The sequence below is a fragment of the Melopsittacus undulatus genome, chromosome 4, assembly GCF_012275295.1.
Source record: "Melopsittacus undulatus isolate bMelUnd1 chromosome 4, bMelUnd1.mat.Z, whole genome shotgun sequence".
Taxonomy (NCBI): Eukaryota; Metazoa; Chordata; class Aves; order Psittaciformes; family Psittaculidae; genus Melopsittacus; species Melopsittacus undulatus.
Window position 1 is genome coordinate 30,457,468 of NC_047530.1, and position 19,463 is coordinate 30,476,930.

Sequence of the window (19,463 nt, forward strand, 5' to 3'; positions counted from 1 at the left end):
ATGTTCTTCACCGTGAAGGTGGTGAGACATTGGAACAGATTGCTGAGAGAACACATCCTTGGAAGTGTTCAAGGCCAGGCTGGAGAGGCCTCTGAGGAACCTAGTCTAGTGGGAGGTGTCCCTGCCAATGGCAGGGGGGGTTGAAACTACATGATCTTTAAAGTCTCTTCCAACCCAAACCATTCTAGAATTCTGTGATCAAATGTAGTGACCCAAAGGAGATGAACAGCTAGAGTTAAGTTATTGACAGCTGATTGCAGTACCTGTGCTCTCTGCAGATCTTCCTTTTCTACATTTATTTTCTTTTTTTTTTCCTTTGCTGGTTTGTGTGTGTCATGGTTTGAGCATGTTTTGAGGGTGTTTTTGTTCAAGGTTTTTTCCAGCCAGGGGGAGTCTGGGAGGAAGGAGAGACAGGACACCTGACCCAGGCTAGCCAATGAGGTATTCCATACGATAGCACGTGATGCCCAGGACGCATACTGGGAAAGAGAAGGCTGGAGGGTAGAGCTCTGGAGAAAAATGGAGGAGGGAGCACATGGTGCTCGGCCGGGCAGGGTGGAGTGAGTTATGGGTCGGTGGCTGGTGGGGTGTTGTATTCTTTTCACTTGCTGTTTGCTGTATCATTATTATTTGTAGTAGTGAATGGCAGTAGGGGGTTTGTGTTATGCCTTAGCAATTAAACCGTTCTTATCTCAATCCGTGGGGGCTACATTCTTTGGATTCTCCTTCCTAACTCTCTGGGAGTTGGGGGACTTGGTTTAAACCACGACAGTGTGTGAATTATATTTGTAAGTTTATATGTAATAATGCTTTAAGGAATAAGTCTTAAGTCCTTGTATTGTCTCAAGAGGAAAGAAGGAAGTTGGATGTTTTTTTATGTGGGATTCCATTCCTTGCTTGCCTTCAGGCTTTAATATGTCATGTTATTGTACCACAAATTAATGCAATCAGAATTGCTTCTTTCATGCGAATAGCTAGTAACAGGTAATAGGACACTGTCTTAGCAAATTTACCTCCAAATCATTTTGGAGTATATGGTATTTCTGACTTTTCAGTGAGAAGAGCATTTTGCTGGAAAAATGCAAGAAACGTTTCTGCTTTGTTTTTCAAGGGACACGTTACAAAAGAAGTTTTCCTCAGAAAAAGTGTAATAGTGAAAACTCAATGATGAAAGTGTAAAGATCATGTAGAATTTGGAAAAAATCCCCAGCACTCATACCTCCTTGCCCCCAGTCAAAACACAGGTTCTCCTACTGGCACTGGCAAAAGCATTCATATTTGAAAAGAAGGGTATCTTTATTTTAATTCTCTTTTCTAGAGATGGTAACGCTTTTACTAGAAAGCTTAAGCCAATCCATTCCTCTTCAGTGGAGGATGTGACTATGCAAGACAAATACAGCATCTGCATAAAGCGGCATATAGTTCCCAAAATATGCTTCCTTAGTTGTCATATTTGATGAGCTGGCATATCTGTATCAGTATTACTGTACTCACTCTCCAACTCTTTCCATCTCTTTGGAGTTTGTAAACATTTTTTTGTTAATCTCAAAACAGTCAGATCTGAGAGGGGAGAATACGAAATTGTAATGAGATAAACTGCAGCTCAGAATAATCAACTTGGTTATAATGCACCCTCCCTGTCTCCAGTTCAGACAGTCTTTGAAGTTGTATGTTTGTACAACTTGAGAATCTTCAGAAAGTTATGTTTGACATTATTAGTGATATGATAGTAACTATGTGGAAGACCCAGTAATGGTGCTCCATGATAAGAACTGCTTTGTTTTGTGTATGGGAAGGAAGTGTGCTCTGACTTATCAGCTTAAACTTTGATGAGAGATGTTTGCTGATTACAGCTCTTTCTGTTTTAACAAATAATATGACAATAGTCATATTTGTAGTTTCAGGTGTGTAGTTTCTCCTGTCATTCTTTCTGGGGAAATACAGATAAATGGCAGCAAATAAGAAAATACACACAACTCTATAAAAATGTCTATAAACACGCAATGAAAGTACTTGCTTGAATTTACTCACTGAATTGATTTTTCACTTGGAAGTAACAATCAATAGATATCTGAGATACTGTTATTTTACTGCAGTGTTCTTTTGTGCATTTTTACTGGTGCCCTAGTTTCATGAAGCTCAGGAGAAGTCACATGAATATATTCTTGGATTTTCATCCAATATTGTTGCTAAGGAAACATCATCTTTAATACTGTATCCTTGCCTGCAGCTTGTCTGTATTAATCAGTGCCTGTTAATGCTTAGCACAAACCAAGTAAAGATGAAAAAAAAAAATCTTAATTTCTATTATAATCAAGTAGTTTATTATAGAATCTTCTCCTTTAGGATCCCCTGCCACTACAAATCTCACACAAATTGAAGAGTCATATCCATATCTTTGGTCTCATCCCAAACAGACACAGTATGGACAGCTTTTATACTTGTTTCATAGGCTGCTAATAATGATAATTGAATATCATTAATCTAACATAGGTATTGTACAATACATGGATTTGGTCAAAATGGTGTGAATGCTTACATGCTGTCTTAAAAAGGAGAAAACCTTTTCTACGAGGTGTAAAAGAGGAGCACTAAATTAAGAAACATATCCATTTTCAGTATACTGTTAAAACTGTAATACTGTATTTCAGCTTGCTTTGAACATCTATCTAGGGAAAGGCCTGTCAGTCAGAGATACCAGTGGAAATCTCTGTTCTCTGCAGGTCCAGATACTTTGTTTTGTTGCAGTAGTGATAGGCGGATTTTTTAAATTTTCTATTTCTGACCTCTTCTGAGAAGTACCAAACTTTATAGTCAATTTCAAAATTAATTCAACTTACGAGGTTTTTAGCCAAGTTCATGCTTGCTTTATTTCATGGTCACATTTGCCTTTTGGACATCTTCCTTAGTATCTGCCTTTTCAGAGAGACTATGTTAGATCTAACATCTGTTCTTGAAAAGCCGAGGTCAGAAATGCCAGAGACAAGCAAGAAGGCCTGAACATGTCTCATTAGGAATATTTGTTTCCTTTTTTTGGACAAAAAGTGTTACCTCCTTCATCAGCTTAGTTATCCTTCAAGGAAGAAGAAAAAAGTCAAGCACAAGTTTACTGTCTAGCTGTGTTGACTAGATGCAAGCACGGTTTCAGCAGTCTAATCTGATCCGAGCTTTCATTAGCAGGGCAGTAAACAGAACTCAAGTTCTCTGGAATGCAGAGCATCTTGTCCATTAAGCAGTCTCTTTCCTCTCCCTGTGAGAAAAAATGCAAGAAAATCTGTGTGAGGGTGTCAGTACACTCAAGTTCACAGAGCCCACATCAACAGATTTGGAAGCTGTCTTAAGAGCTGAGCCACACTTGTGCTTTTCTGCCTGTCCTCAGGGACTGACTGGATGGGTACTAAGCAACTATTTCAAATACTATTTCAATAGTTTTTATACTAGTAACACCTCTGTAGGGGTGTCTTAGAGACCTTATGTGGGGTATCCAGTGATACTTGTTATTTGATCCTGTTATTTGATCCTGTTAACTGAATCATGCCAGTGATGCAGGGACTACAGCGTAGTCCCTGTACAGTAAACATTCATAGTTACCCATTTCTGGGCGTCTATTCTTGTTGATTTTTTTCTTCCTGCACTAAGAAACTATTCACAATGCGTTGCTTGGGACTGTTTCAATAATGGAAGTTTCTGAATAGGTGAGGTGTTACCAATGTGTTTACTCTAGAGGCTAGACCAAGATACTGTATTTTTGTATTAATTGCTGTGCCTGTAAGGATTGCTTAGTCACACATAGTCCAATTAAAGAACTACAGAGGGTCTCCATATTGCTTAAACTGGAATCTAATCCTCGAGTTTTGATCTGGACTTAACACTTCAGACCTGGAATTCTGAATAGTACCCCATGGCTTTAACAATGGCCAAGGCTTGAGAATTAAGGAAAAGCGTCATTTTATCATTCACAGTTCAGATGAAAGTCATTTGAATATGTGTGGAATTTCCTTTTTGTTTTTAATGTTGGTACTAGAATCGGTAGTCCCTGACCTCTTTTCAGACTTCCCTTTTGCATCTGTCCTCATAGCTAATGGGATGAAATACTTGCACTTTGTACTTAAAATACAGTACTTTAACCTATCCTTCACTCCTTGGTCTGGAAGAAATGGTGAGGGAAGGTGTTCTCAGGTATTTCATCAGCCACTGCCAATAGTTCTACAGTTCAGTTTTCCCAAAATCCCTGCATACTGGCTTTTTTAAAAAACCTTGCTCTTTTAAAATGTTTATTGTATATTAGTTTTGTTCTACTTTCAATGACTAGCTAGAAAGGTTGTTAGCAGTTTACTATAGAGACTGAAGTGGAAGGGGAAGGACATTGGTAGTTCTACAGTGTTGTCTGTTATGATTTGGGTCTTAATTTGTGATGCATTATCCCATCTCAAGGCAGACTTTGAACTCAGTTGTTCAAGCGAGTATTTTATATAATGATATAGGAAGCATTAATATTACAACATTGCTATTAGTTAGTATTTTCCATTTATTAATTGGAAAGAGAAGATATGTATATATTCGCCTAATGCACTTTGAGCGGAATTAGTTGGCACACTTAGGCTAAGGCAATGTTTTCCTGGCCATTGGTAGTGCCTTGCATCTCTGATGCATTGTGTTTATTCTGATTTTTCACCATAAACATGCTAAGGTAATTTTTAGTTGCTGGAAAGTGTTTTCTAAAGTGTGATGTGGGGGTGCTTTTGCATGTATCTGTGTCCTGTGTGGTGCCTGAGTGTTTTTTCAAAGATGCAGTATGGAGTGGTTTTCACTTGCTTGAAACTGCACAATGCACTAATAGCAGAGCTAAGTACAGGATTGAAGAGGTCATGAATCAATCATAAGACTGCTGTGTTTCTACTTTTTCTCTCTCCTTTCCCCTCTCCCCCCATCGTGTATTCTTTTCACTTCCTTTCTCTACCTGAATTTCTTTATTGTCCACGTGGTCATATCTCTCCCTTTCTGTGGTGTTATTGTGAAAATTAGATTATTTCAAATGCAGGATTTCACCCCCTCCAGATGCTTTTCCTTTTTCCCCATGCGTACACCGCCTGCCTGTGTTTGACCTGGGAGATGTGCAGGTATTGGTCACGATTAGGTGGCAGAACTGCCGTGAAATGTGCTAAGTTTTGCTGCCAGCTGCTTTCTACTTTTTTTTTTTTAATTATGAAATTGATCTTTCAAATAAAGAAGGAAGGGAAGAACCAGAGAAATAACTCTGGAGTTGAAGAGAAGCAAAGAGGGTAAATGTTGGTTGCTTGATCCCAGTGCTGAGCATAATGCACAGCAGCAAAGAGGAGGAATTCCTATAAAAAGTTGAAAGGTCCAGAGGCTCTTTACATTTTGTAGAAACTTTGAAGTTAAAGGTTTCTCTCAGAGTTGTCCATGTGGAATTTGTCAAACAACATCAACCAACTGAAATGCTCCAGTACAATAGAAAAAAATACAGAAGTTTATCATGTAGTGTAGTATGACTTCATGAAATATTAAGTAACTTCTGACCTGGTTTTCTCTTAGTCTTTTTGTTGTATAGAAAACGTATAGATCTTTTTACTTATTTTTTTTTCCTGGTGATTTCCTGGTTACCTTTCTCCTTGCTGCTTCTGTTTATAGACTCCCCTTGTCTTCACCCTTGGAATTTCATTAACCAAAATCTCTCTTCAGGTGTGAGGTCATCTTACCATTGCAGAGTGCTTAACCTTTCTCCTTTACAAGTAATCTTTATGTTAGTGGTTCTGTCCACCAGTCTCTCAAGATCATTATCATATTATGAGTTAGGGGAGGAAATATTTTAGCCAAATTAAATGGTAACCTCTGAAATTTTTATCTCCCTGACTTAATGGTGGGACTTCTGCATCATTTTGGACTGCTATACCTAGTCTGTATAGAATGTTATGAAGTAGCTTTTTTGGGTTTCTAATAGAATATATTCTTTCTTACTTTTCTGTGTTATAAAATCTCAATCTTCAGACCTCATGTCCTCCCTTGCTGCTAGCTTGCATAAGGAAAACAAAAAACTGTCTTGCTGCTAGCCTGCTTTCTAGCTTTGTCCCAGATTTGGTGAAACAGTTGTGATGATCCTCTGTCAACTTTAAAAGATTTGGAAATATCAACTGTAAGAAAGTACTCTGCAATATTAGAAATATGAATAGTTAATAATTATTCAAAATCAATTATTCACAATTGTTTGATATTAAAATTCAGACATTGAAGATAATCTCATGTCACTTCAGTTTAGACATCTGAAGTCTAGCCATAGTGTCTATTTAAGCTAGTCATGCTTTGGCTTGCTGCAAGATCTCTCATAAAAAGAATACCAATTAGTATGTAGAATGAGGTAGTTCTGGAGATACATATGTGTCCATTGATGATAGATCTGTAGATAGCTAAATACCAACTATTAGAGCTATTGTGGAATTTGCAATACAAAACGACTTAATATCTATTATCAGTGGGAAAATATTATAAAATCATTATTAAGGAGAATTATAAATAAAAAATCTAGGCAAATGTAAAAGTTTAATTCAAAATATTTGATGTATTTTTCTTTGGCAGCCTTGCTTTGCATCCTGAACGTGTGTTGGTGGCAACGGGTCAAGTTGGAAAAGAACCGTATATCTGCGTGTGGGACTCGTACACTGTTCAGACTGTATCTGTTCTGAAGGATGTTCACACACATGGTATAGCTTGCTTGGCTTTTGATTTAGATGGTCAGGTATGTAATTAATATTCTTTTTTTTTTCAAACAAATAAATTGTTTATCTGTCACATCTTGTTAAGTAGCTTTGTGGTGTTTGAAGGATGTTTATTAGCTCAGGTTTTATCTGCTTATTCTCAAGTTGAGGAGAAAAAAGTTGGCATTACTAATTACTGACAAATACTCATATTTGGCAAATATAACTTCAAAAGAATGTTTAATGAAGATGAGGTGGTAGGGAGGTCCTTATGGTTTGTGGGCCACAGGGCAAGGTTATACTACATGGCTGAAGATAGTGGGGCTAGTGGTGCAGGGGTGTGTCTTGTGCACAAAGTGATATTACTTATCTTGGACTCTTTAATGCCTTTAGGCAGTATCCCTTTCTCTGTCATGCATTTTGTATGTGTTGATGACTCTTCACATTTTGGTTGGTTGTTCAGAGTCACGTATCCTGGATCCTAAGAGTAAAGAAAAACACGCAATATATAGATGAATCACAAGTAAAATGTGGTTCCTGTTACTGGTCTCTACATGATCACTATCACAAATGTGGGTCATCTTCAGTCACTGGGAAGGCATATGTGGACTGAAGTGAGGTCAAGCCCATTGCACTTTTCAATTTTTTTCTATTACTTGTTCATTTCTAATGCTTCATGTTTGGCTGTGCCACAGATCCGCTCTCCTCCCCACACAACTGAGCTGTCTAGCTCAGGAAGGCATAATTGTCCTTTGTTAATTGTCTTGGGGAATCTGATGATTCATTGATGCACCTAAAACCAACGTTACCCTTCAGTCTTCTTGGTGCTGAGAGAAGTTCAGCTAACTTTATATACTCTTTCATGAGCATGCTGGGTTAGTTTTTGCTTTTTTTCTGAGCTGTACTACACTGTGGAAGTCTGCTGGTTGGTAACAAGATTTTCTTGTTCCTAGGAGAACTGAGAACATAATTTAATCTCCCTTTTTGAGAAGTCATTGTATTGGCTTATGTCTGAAAAGGCATCACCAAATTTTTTTTGTGATGGGTATGCAATAAGTGTAAAACTAGTTTGCAGTTACTCCTCTCATTCGGCAGTAGGACTGGAATAGAACTGCTTGGAAGCATAGCTGAAACTGATGTTCCTTCTGAGAATATTTTCAAAGATGGAATAGAAAGGTTGGAATTCACAATATCTGAAAAATTGAAGTTTACAATAAATAGGGAGTATGAGTAGCAATTGTATTTAACTTGCTTCATGTAATTTTGGAGCTTCACAAAAAGTAAAAAAATCATGTTATTGGGAATAAGTTTCTGTCTTCGGGAAAAAATTCTCTTAAGTTTGTGGTTTGCTTTTGCTTTTACAAACTCAGTTTTATAACCTTTGTAGAAATTGAAAATTGTCTTTAATGTGTGTAGGTATTAACTGCTGAACAGTGAAAAAACTTTGTCCTTAAAGATTTGCAAAGCTTTCATCTATAAAATTAAGATAGCACAATTCATGCATAAACTGAACAAAAAGACTTAATTTTTTTTAAAAATAAAACTCAATGTCACCAAATTTCTTTTTATAAGCTCTTTAATCATGTTAGTCTTTCTGTTGAGAATTTCTATAGGAAAACCAACATTTTGACTAGTTAGCAAATAAAATAAAAGTGTACTGTTGTCTAATATGGTCAATGATTTGTATCAAGAAATCTGGAAAGGAATAGTTATTTGTACATAGAATCAACTAGGTTGGAAAAACGTTTAAATCATCAAGTTCAGCCTTTACCCAGGAGTGCCAAATCCACCACTAAGCTATGCACTAAGGCCCTACATGTACATAGTTTTTGAGCACTTCAAGAAATGACGATTCCACCACTTCTGGGCAGCCTGTTCCAATACCTGATCACCTTTTTGGTGAATAATTATTTTTCTAATATTCTGTCTAAATCTTCCCTGGTACAGCTGTTTTGAAGACTCTTAAAGCAAAAGACTCTTAAAGCTTTTAAATGCTTTTTTTTTTGTTTCAAGAAGATTAAAGAAAATATTTTTCTTTGTATGTCCTGAACTTGTGAAATAAATACTTAAATTCTGCAAGTTAAATGTAATTAAAAGTAAACCTAAGTAGTTTCATTAACTTCAGTGAGAGTCTTCCTTTTTGCAGATGTCTCCTGACTGCTGCTTGCCATGTGTGCTATATATAATTATATATATTAAACATTATAAATCCTAAATGTGTTGTTATCTGAGAAGATCTTTATGATCATGATACTGTAACTGAAGAATTATGTCTACGGAAGCTTTGGCATAAGATGTCTCTTTAGTTTTTTTTCTGTATCTATGTTGCTTCTAACTCAAATACATCATGAATTTGTTACAATTCAAAATGATTACTCTAGTTTTCATTAATATACCGATTTTTTAAATTTACTTATTTTGGACTTTTTTAGCGCTTGGTCTCAGTTGGTTTGGATTCAAAAAACACAGTTTGTGTATGGGATTGGAGAAAAGGGAAATTACTGTCAATGGCTCCTGGTCATACAGACAGAGTAAGTGCAACTAAAGAATTTGGTGTCAGTGTAATTTTAGTTTGTTAAACCATGTCTGTGTAGACATGCTAGAGCTATGTCTGAACAAAAAAACTTTTACGTTTTAGAAATAGAATTTGCATAATGCGTGATATATATTAAGATATGTGAAGATATTTTAGATATGCACATTTATTTCTAAAATAAAATGCATAACTCACCATTTATTTGTGTGTGGTTTGTTGAGACTGTAAGCATGTAGGGGAAGTGCAAAATTAAGGCACTTCCTAGACCCTAATCCCCACATGGGAAATCAAGATGCAAGTAATTGCTTAAATTTTTCTGGTCTGTAAATGAACCTTAATGTTGTTTTATCATGTGATGTAATTACTCTAGTGAAAAAAAACCAAACAGAGCTAATATACGCTACAGTTTCAGTACTGAATGAGGTGATAATATGTCGTTCCAATAATTCCATTTAAAGGATTTCAGACTGTCTGTTAATTGCTACAAATTTTTACTGTTTTAACTGTCCCTTGCTAGAAGGGTGATCTCTGCTGTCATCTTTGGGGTTTTTTTTATGCAGATATTTGATATTTCTTGGGATTTGTACCAGCCAAACAAGCTCGTCAGCTGTGGCGTGAAACACATCAAGGTAATGAAATAAATGTTGATAAAATATTTAAGCTGTAGTAGTTTATACCCTGTAAAATACATAAAAATATAACCTAAAATAAAGATATAATTATAATATAAAAGATCTTCTGTAAGAGTAATATTACTTCTTATGCACTGCAATCATGGATTACACCTGACTACACTAGACAAGATATACTTATAATAGAAAACAGACCAACTCTGCTCGACAGAGGTCATGCCCTGGCAGAAGAAATGTGGAAGGAATGAAACAGTTGTCAGTAGCATTGTATGTAATGATCGTAATAGAATTAAAATTTAGATTTTCTTAAAACATACTGTTTGAAACCACAAATAGCACAAGGCAGCATGCACATATTTAAGGCGAGTTCAGGTACTGAAGTTTCTGATTCTTGAGCAGTTAATGAATTGTTACAATTCAGAGGTAGAATGAATTGAAAAAAAGCCCATTTCTTACAGTGTGAGAGAGCATGGGAATACAGTGGAAAGAGAAATGGAAATTCTTGTCCTTCCTTTTAATACTTTTCTCTGCTGTTATTCCTACCTTTATCATTTTGAGCACTCTACCAGTTACAGGATTCATAATTCAGACAGTTCATGTCTTTTTCAAGCAGAGTGTGCTATGAAATGCTATGAATACTATGAAATGCTATGAAATCCATGTAACAACTGCTGTGCAGAAACAGCTCAGTTCTCTCAGCAGGATTATCAGTGTTTGATTGCCATCAAATGTGTTTCCTAAAGTCATTACCTTCTCCCATGCACTGTCTTCTGTGTTACCACATACCAGCAGTAGATGGCAGCTTGAAAGTTCTGTGCTGCTGTTATGTGTAGGTTCATGTAGTGGGAAAAATGTTTTGATTTTCATAAAATGAATTTTTAGATTAGTATGTATTTACGGTTTATTGAAGAAATTGTTCCATGTGTTGGCTAGATTGCACATGCCTTTGGTTTAGCGTAGCATTTAGCAGGTCATTTCCAGATATCCATGGGCTTGATTAATAATGATCTTTTTTTTCTGTTTCAAGATCTTACAGGACCGCTATGCCGATAGTGAGCTAATATGTTGTGCCAGCAGCAACTTAATATATTTGTGGTGGCTTTATGACTTAAACCATCTATTTAGATAAGCAAAAGTTTATTTGAGCAACTTTTAAGGCTCTGTGAAGACTTAATAGCTTTTTAAAAAATAATTGGTGTTTTCTTTGAGAAAGCATTAACTGAAAATCTGAATCCAGATATTTATAGGCGTTTAGATCAGGCAAGAGATTTTTGTTGATGTGTATTTTTCTTAAACCGTTGCAGTTCTGGAGCTTGTGTGGCAATTCCTTGACACCAAAGCGTGGAGTTTTTGGCAAAACTGGTGATCTCCAAACTATATTGTGCCTAGCCTGTGCAAGGGATGAGGTGACATATTCTGGTGCACTGAATGGAGATATATATGTATGGAAAGGAATCAACCTTGTAAGGACAATACAAGGAGCACATGCCGTAAGTATATCTCTTTAATATAAAATGTTAAATAGATTTCTGGAAAGCTGGAAAGGGCATTGCAAGTACACCTATTCTGTGTTTCTAAACTATTTCAGTAATAGAGACTCAGCATGTCTCATCTGAATATATTTCCTTTTCTGTCCTTTCTGTTGCTCAGGATTACTGTTGTGTTAGAAAGTGAATGCTAGATTCAGATATACATTTAGGTGTCTATTTATATAGTATCTTCCTTTATCATTGATGGGGGACTTAGTAATCAATACAGCCTGGAATGCATTTAAGTTTATCCTTCAGTAGACATGTATTATTCTGTTCAATTACCCATGCATGGGTATACGTAGTGATATTTTATATACCAGAGCTGGCTACATAGCTGCCTCCCCAAAAGCATATGGATCTACTTTATCTGACTTTCTTTTATGGATTTCTCATTAATCCAGAAGCATTTCAGAAGGCCTGGACTGCTCTATTTAGGTAATTGGTGTTGAAACAAATAAACAGGTCCCCAGAGTGGATCTGGAGCTTCATCCACATCTCTGTCAATTTGGAGATACAACATAACTGGACGCAACTCTTGAGCAGTGTGCTGTTTTCCAACTGTGCTTTGAGCAGGGATTTGGAGTAGAAGCTCTACAGAGTTTTCCTCAGCATCAGCTATTCTGTCTGAATTGAGTCCTACTGGCTGGTTGTCTGATAGCTCTCTGAAGTCTGTTGGTTTTGGGAAGTGTAATGTAAGCACAAACTCCCCGCTTGTTTGTAGACACATTCATTAAGTTATTTTAGCTGGACTCAATCACTCTTGTTCAGTGTTGCTGCCTTTCACCATATTCATTCAGCTTTTTAGAACATTATACAGCTTTGTAAAGTGACAGCATTAGTGAAAGTTAAATTTTTCCAAAAGGGCTTGGTGAGATTTTCTTTTAATCAAAGTGTTTAGTGTGAAAATGAAATGATTATATTTTTAGCACGTAAGTTTGTGTTTTCCATATTCTTTCAAATCATATGGTTTTTTGATTAAAGTAGGGAATGAAAAAGACTTAGTGGTTTGCAGTCTGACTTGTTTATGCCAATCTCTGAGAGTCCTCATTTCTTCTCATGGTAGTGAGTTATATATGGTAATGTAATGCAAGTTTCAACTTTTAACTTACCCAAGTATCACTTTAAAACCAAAACATGTTGTTGGTTTAACCTATGAGGCATGAAGCTGCTAACGTAAATTTACAAAGCTTTATTATGTGCTGGTTGAAGGTTGATGTATTTTTTTGGTTTGTCTGTTTGTTTTGAAAGGCATTGTACTTTCTAGATAATATTTAAAATTCCCCTATTAGCAATTTAAAATAGTATGAAAATACAAGCACATGAGTTCCTGTATTGCAGCTAGAATAATTTGCATGACTGGATGTATGTATGTAACTGAAGTATTAAAATATGATTTGATCAGGTGGAATGGAGGGGACAAATAGTGATGAATGATATATATGTGGGAGAGGTTGCAGTCAGTCAGTACTAAGGAGAATCCTGGTTTATTGATGATTTAGAAAATGTACATTCAGGACAGTAGCAGCTTGTTGATTTAACTAATAATTTAAAAGTGACTGGACTGCTTATTCAGACAGCAGTATAATGACAGTGTATCTTATTAGGAACACAAAGTTATGAAGAACCAGTGTAAGACTATTTTGCATTTGAGCTTTCTTTATGTTCATATAAGTGTATGTATATTAAAAATATATATATACCCACACACATGCATACCCTCCTTTATGCATCTATAGATATATTAAATGTATTCAAGAAGGCACAAATTCTAAGCCAAGAAGTATAAAGGGATATTTTAACCTTCAAATATTCCCTGATTGTTACTGTCTACCTTCAAATCTGGTTTCAGTGTTCATACTTAGTATTCAATAACATTCTATTCTGATCTGTATTTTCCTAAGGTGATGTGGCCATCTACTCTTAGATGCTGAAGTTAGTTAAATGAAACTTCTAAAATTGCATATACAGAACTGGATTCCCAGAGGAGAGAGTGCACTTTGTCTCATATCCAAAACTGATCAGGAAAAGAGTATCACATCCTATTTGGTGCTGTAGGAAACATCTGTCCTGTATACTCACATATCTGTACTTGGATTATTTGGAGTTGCAACAGTTTATTGCAGAAGAATGCTGTGTTTTTTAACCCTTTCAGTGTGAAATGATCTAACTGATAAATGTGGAGAGCACTTGTTGCTCCATTACTTATGTGCTGTGTCAATTTTGTTGACCACAAGATCACATTTGAAGTACTGCGGTCCTTCAGTAGCATCAGTGGATGGAGCTCAGGTGACTTTGGAGCATGTCTCATATAGCCTTCTATTTTTGGCTCTGTCCTTTAGGCTCAATGGAATTGTGCTTTGCACTGCTGAAAATTAAGTAGGGGCAGTAGTTCATGGCTCTGGAATTCATTTTCATGAAAGATTAGTGTCACTACAAATCTCACCAATTTCAGGGAAGAAAAAGACCAAATAAAATCTTTTCTGGAAGCTTACTTCCCAGTAAAATGAAACCTTGTTTTTCAATGAAATACTACCTTAAAGGGTAATACCGTCAGACTATTGTAAGAACAAAATGTGAAGCTTGGAGTAAGAATGTCTCTTCAGCCATACTAAACTATTATTATCATACTTAATAGTGATTTTGCACATAATTTTATAAATCATGCCCTTGTTTATTCTTGAAAAAAAAAAACAAGGGTAGATGATAACTTTTTTAATGTGCATGTTGTTAAAATCAGTGTGACTATAGCAGGGAATTGATAGAAATTTTTGTTCAGTATGCTGGTGTTATCCCTGCTTGCCTGTTTATTATCCTGAGTCATCACTCCTCAGAGAGCTTGCATTAAACTTATAATTCATTAAAGGAAAGTGTGTCTATTATTTGCATAAAGTACCATGTATTCATTTCTTGCAGCATAAACAGTAGGTATCTGAGATGCAGGAAAACATTTTCAAAAACAGGTGTGCACATAACATAAGGGATCCATGTACTTTGACCAATACTTGTAAAAGTGTAATAGTACCAAACAGTCTAGAAAACATTTCTGTTCTCCATGAAGTACTATATCTTAGAGCCACATAAATACTTGGAGTATAAAAATCTCCTGTAGCTGACTTTATGCTCCTGTGGTACTTCTGCGTAAATAGCCCAGTAGTTGTGTATGTGTGCATGCACATTGTTATGAAAAGAAGTAGATTCTTCCACTGCCTGAATCCGACAAAAATGAACATTTGGACAGCTTGTATGATTCAGCTAACATGCTGAACTCCCACTTTGATTTTTGAATTATGTTAGATTTCATTGAAAATGGTACTGTGTTATAGTTCTTTCCCATTGCCTGAATTTCCCATAAATAAGAATCCTGCTTAAAGCTGAATTCAATTCTTATGAAACTCTGGAGATGAATTTGGCTCATCGTATTTCAGACAATTACTGCTGTATGTATTTTTAATCTGTTTTTTCCTCTACATTTTTCTGGTTGGGCTTAATTCTTGGGCACATTCTGCTTTACTATTCTATTGTTATATTTCAGCTCCAATTATCCTGTTAGAACTGCTTTTGTTTCTGAATCTCATGGATTTAATTCAGGAATAAAAAAGCATCTGCTATATTATGATTACTTTTGTCGCTAGACCTATTAGATATGTATTCAAACATGTTAGTAATGCTGGGAAGTAATAATAAAATTGTTACACATGATATCAACATTTACTTCAGAACCAAGTGAAAACCAGTCTGTAGTCATACAACCTTAGATACCTTTTCATTTAGAAAGCTCAGTAAGAAATTAGGTTTTAATTTTGACTTGTGGCTCTTGTTAGGGCTAGTTAACTTTATTCATCTTCTTACCCATGCAGTGCTTCCTCATTTTTATATTCAGTATTAATACTGTAAGTACCAATAGCTGAACAACAAATAGCTGCCGCACTATGAGTATTCCAGTTAGGGTTTCTCTTCTGTGTAGTAATCTATTAATTTTTAACTTGAAAGAAAGAAAACAAAAATATTGTAGGGGAGTAACACACTTCTTTCCTGGATTCCAGCAAGGTAATTCCTTTCTTTTTAAAGAAAATCATCTGACTGATAAAGCTACCAAAGAAGAAACAAATGCCTCTATCAGAGCCATCCTGAGGATGCTCTGATTTCCTCAGTTGTTGAACTCTGTTGTGAAGAAAAGTCATTGAGACAAATATGGACAGCACTCATTTTACCAAAGTAGAATTTGCTTTTTAATTCTGGGACAAGGACCCTTTGTTCAAGAAGCAGTTACAGTAAATATTTTATCATCCCAGTGGACCCTCTTTCACAATGTCTAATCCAGTGGTGTTAATTTAGTTTTTTATTGAATACACTTGGAAATTCCTAGGAATTCTGTTATTTTTCCCCCCACTTTGCTGCTAATGTCTGCAGAATTGACACACACTGTACTTTCTCACAGAAATTATTTTTCTTTTTGTCATTGATCTGATCTAAAAAAAAGAAATTTACATTTAAAGAATGGAAATTTAAACAGCTTAGAAAAAACAGCATATTTTGTTTGATGCTTTTTGCTTAGTCCATGTCTATGTAGTTTCCATTCCCAATATCCTCAGCAAGTACCAAGTACATCCTTCCACGCTGGAGATTTTCCTTGAGACTTATCTTGCACATATTTTTAACTTCCTTTTTATGTTTTGAAAGACACACTCCCCACTGAGCAGGGACATCTCTTGGCACAAAAATAACTTTTACAGGAGAGCAGATTTCTCCTGAGATATCAATAACCTCTGGTTTAAATATGTTTTTATGGTTTCAACCTTCCTCCAAACACAGAACACTTTTTCTAATGAGCTAGGAGACCTATCTGCTGCATCTGATCCTAATCATACCAGTGTTAATAGCCCTGTATTTGCATAGTAGTTTCTCCTCTCATTTTGCAGTGGTGCTTGCCACTGTTTGAAGCAAAAAGTCCTTAAGAATGTGATGTAACTTGAGGTAGGCAAGGGACAACTGTATGTGGTTTGCAATACTTCATAACTTTGGTTATGAGCAGCTCATAACAGAACCTAAATTAGAAGTTTATTTGGAAATGTGCTAGAAGGATGTATAAAGCTGAACAAAAAAATAATAATTTTGAAGTAATATCCTCTAAAGTCTTCCAACCTCTTCTTTGGATTCACTTAAAGATACATGAGTGTCATTAATTGCAGATCAATAAGTGGATTGCATTCGGTACATAAATATGAGCTCACAAGAGCAGATAAGGGATCAGTCTGTTGATACTCTGGGCATGTAGGTGCTGTTACTGTGTCGCTGAACTTGATCTCCACACAGGACTTTCATTTGGAAATGTTAGTTCAGAAATCCTTAGAACAGTGAGAAGAGTGTGCAGCAAGGTCACTGCCCTGGACTTCAAGAGAGCAGACTTTGGCCTCTTCAGGAGCCTGCTTAGTAAGGTTCCATGGGATATAGCCCTATAGAGCAGGGGGGCAAGACTGTTGGCTGATATTCAAGGATCACCTGCTACAAGCTCAGGAGTGTTGCATACCAACTAGAAGGAAGTGCAGCAGGAGGGTCAGGAGACCTCCTTGGATGGATAAGGAGCTGCTGAGGAAGCTTCGAAGAAAAAAAGAGGCTTATAAAAGGTGGAAGCAAAGACAGGCAGCCTTCCCAGAATACAGGGATGTTGTTAGGGAAGCTCGGGACCAGGTTAGCTAAAGCCCAGTTAGAATTAAACTTGACCAGGGATGTGAAAGATAACTGGAAGGGATTCTATAGGTACATTGCAAATGAAAGACAGACTATGGACAATGTGGGCCCTCTCCAGAAGCTATCGGGAGAACTGGCTACCCTGGATTTGGAGAAGGCTGAGGTTCTTAATGACTTCTTTGCCTCAGTCTTCACTGGCAAAGGCTCTGACTACACCACCCAAGTCTTGGAAGGCAGACGCAGGGACTGTGAGAATGAAGACCTGAGGCTGACTGTAGGAGAGGATCTGGTTCAAGACCATCTTCAGAACCTGAACATGCACAAATCCATGGGACCTGATGAAATCCATCTGTGGGTTCTGAAGGAGGTGGCAAATGAAGTTGCAAAGCCACTGGCCATCATATTTGAAAAATCATGGTAGTCAGGTAAAGTTCCTGGTGATTGGAAAAAGGGAAATATACCCCCCACTTTCAAGAAGGAGAAAATGGGGAGAAAGAAGGAGAGACCTTCAAGAAGGAGAAACCCAGGGAATTACAGACCAGTCAGTCTCACCTCTGTGCCTGCAAAATCTGGGAGCAGATTCTCTTGGTAGGCATGCTAAGGCACATGAAAAACAACGAAGTGCTTGGTGACAGCCAGCATGGGTTCACCAGGGGGAAATTCTGCCTGACCAATTTGGTGGCCTTCTGTGATGGGGCTATGGAACTGATGGACAGGGGTGGAGCAGTTGATGTCATCTACCTGGACTTGTGCAAAGCGTACGACACTGTCCCACATGACATCCTTGTCTCTAAATTGGAGAGACATCAATTTGATAGGTGGACCACTCGGTGGATAAAGAACTGGCTGGATGGGTGCATGCACAGAATTGTGGTCAATGGTTCAGTGTCCAGCTGGAGACCAGTAATGAGTGGTGTCCCTCAGCAATCAGTGTTGGGACCAGTCTTGTTCAACATCTTGGTCGGCAACATGGACAGTGGGATTGAGTGCACCCTCAGCAAGTTTGCTGATGACACCAAGCTGTGTGGTTCAGTTGATAACACTGGAGGGAAGGAATGCCATCCAGAGGGACGTTGACAGGCTTGTGAGGTGGGCTGATGCCAACCTTATGAAGTTTAACCATGCCAAGTGCAAGGTCCTACACCAGGGTTGGAGCAATCCCAGGCACAGCTACAGGTTGGGCAAAAAGGAAACTCAGTGAAGCCCTGCAGAGAAGGACTTGGTGGTGTTGGTCGATGAGAAACTGAACATGAGCCGGCTTCAATGTGCGCTCTCAGCCCAGAAAGCCAGCCGTATTCTGGGCTGCATCAAAATGAGTGTGACCAGCAGGTGGAAGGAGGTGATCCTGCCCCTCTACTCTGCTCTTGTAAGACCTCACTTGGAGTATTGTGTGCAGTTCTGGTGTCCTCAACATAAAAAGGACATGGAACTGTTGGAACAAGTCCAGAGGAGGGCCACGAGGATGATCAGAGGACTGGAGCACCTCCCGTATGAAGACAGGCTGAGGAAGTTGGGGCTGTTCAGCCTGGAGAAGAGAAGGCTGCATGGAGACCTCATAGCAGCCTTCCAGTATCTGAAGGGGGCCTGCAGGGATGCTGGTGAGGGACTATTCATTAGGGTCTGTAGTGATAGGACAAGGGGTAATGGGTTAAAATTTCAACGAGGGAAGTTTAGATTGGATCTAAGGAAGAAATTCTTTACTGTTAGGGTGGTGAGGCACTGGAATGGGTTGTTGCCCAGGGAGGTAGTGAATGCTCCATCCCTGGTAGTGTTCAAGACCAGGTTGGACAGAGCCTTGGGTAACATGGTTTAATGTGAGTTGTCCCTGCCCATGTCAGGGGGGTTGGAACTTGATGATCTTAAGGTCCTTTTCCAACCATAACTGTTCTATGATTCTATGTTAGTCATGTGGGAATACGGTCCTTCCAGAGGTAGCCGTCTGCATTAGTATAGAAAACAGGTTCTTTTCAAAGGTTGACTCTCTTTGTTATAGTTAACCTCGCTAAAAAGACATTTTTTATTATAAGAGTAATTCAATGTGAAAAATAAACTAAGCTGTTCCAGTGTAAGCAACTGAGGAAAGAGAGCAACTTTAACACTAGCAAGCAAAATAAGAGTTCACAGCTAAGACACATTATCTGTCTTCTGTCAAAGCAGTACTAAGAACTGTAGATGGAGGAAAGAAGAGTTTCTGGCAGATTTCTATATAAGTTTGGGTAGAAATAAAAAGTTGAAAACTAATAGGTTGTAACAACTGGAGAATTAGTTGGAAGAGGAGTGGAGACTTCTCTTAATGTAGAAGTAGGAATGAAAAGTAGAAAAAGATGGAAACTATCAGGAGTTGAAAGACCTAAGGCACAGA

The 19,463-nt window shown here is 37.5% G+C and overlaps 1 protein-coding gene across 2 annotated transcripts in view; it reads left to right on the plus strand.

Annotated features, from left to right (window-relative positions):
- EML5 (EMAP like 5) overlaps positions 1 to 19,463 on the plus strand; it is a 107,171-nt gene that overhangs the window by 13,402 nt on the left and 74,306 nt on the right. For both annotated transcript variants that reach the window (XM_005149496.3, XM_034062106.1), the window contains exons 2-5: positions 6,595 to 6,754; positions 9,146 to 9,244; positions 9,810 to 9,878; positions 11,186 to 11,371. In XM_005149496.3, coding sequence (XP_005149553.2) covers positions 6,595 to 6,754; positions 9,146 to 9,244; positions 9,810 to 9,878; positions 11,186 to 11,371 — 514 coding nt within the window. The remainder of the gene's footprint in view (positions 1 to 6,594; positions 6,755 to 9,145; positions 9,245 to 9,809; positions 9,879 to 11,185; positions 11,372 to 19,463) is intronic.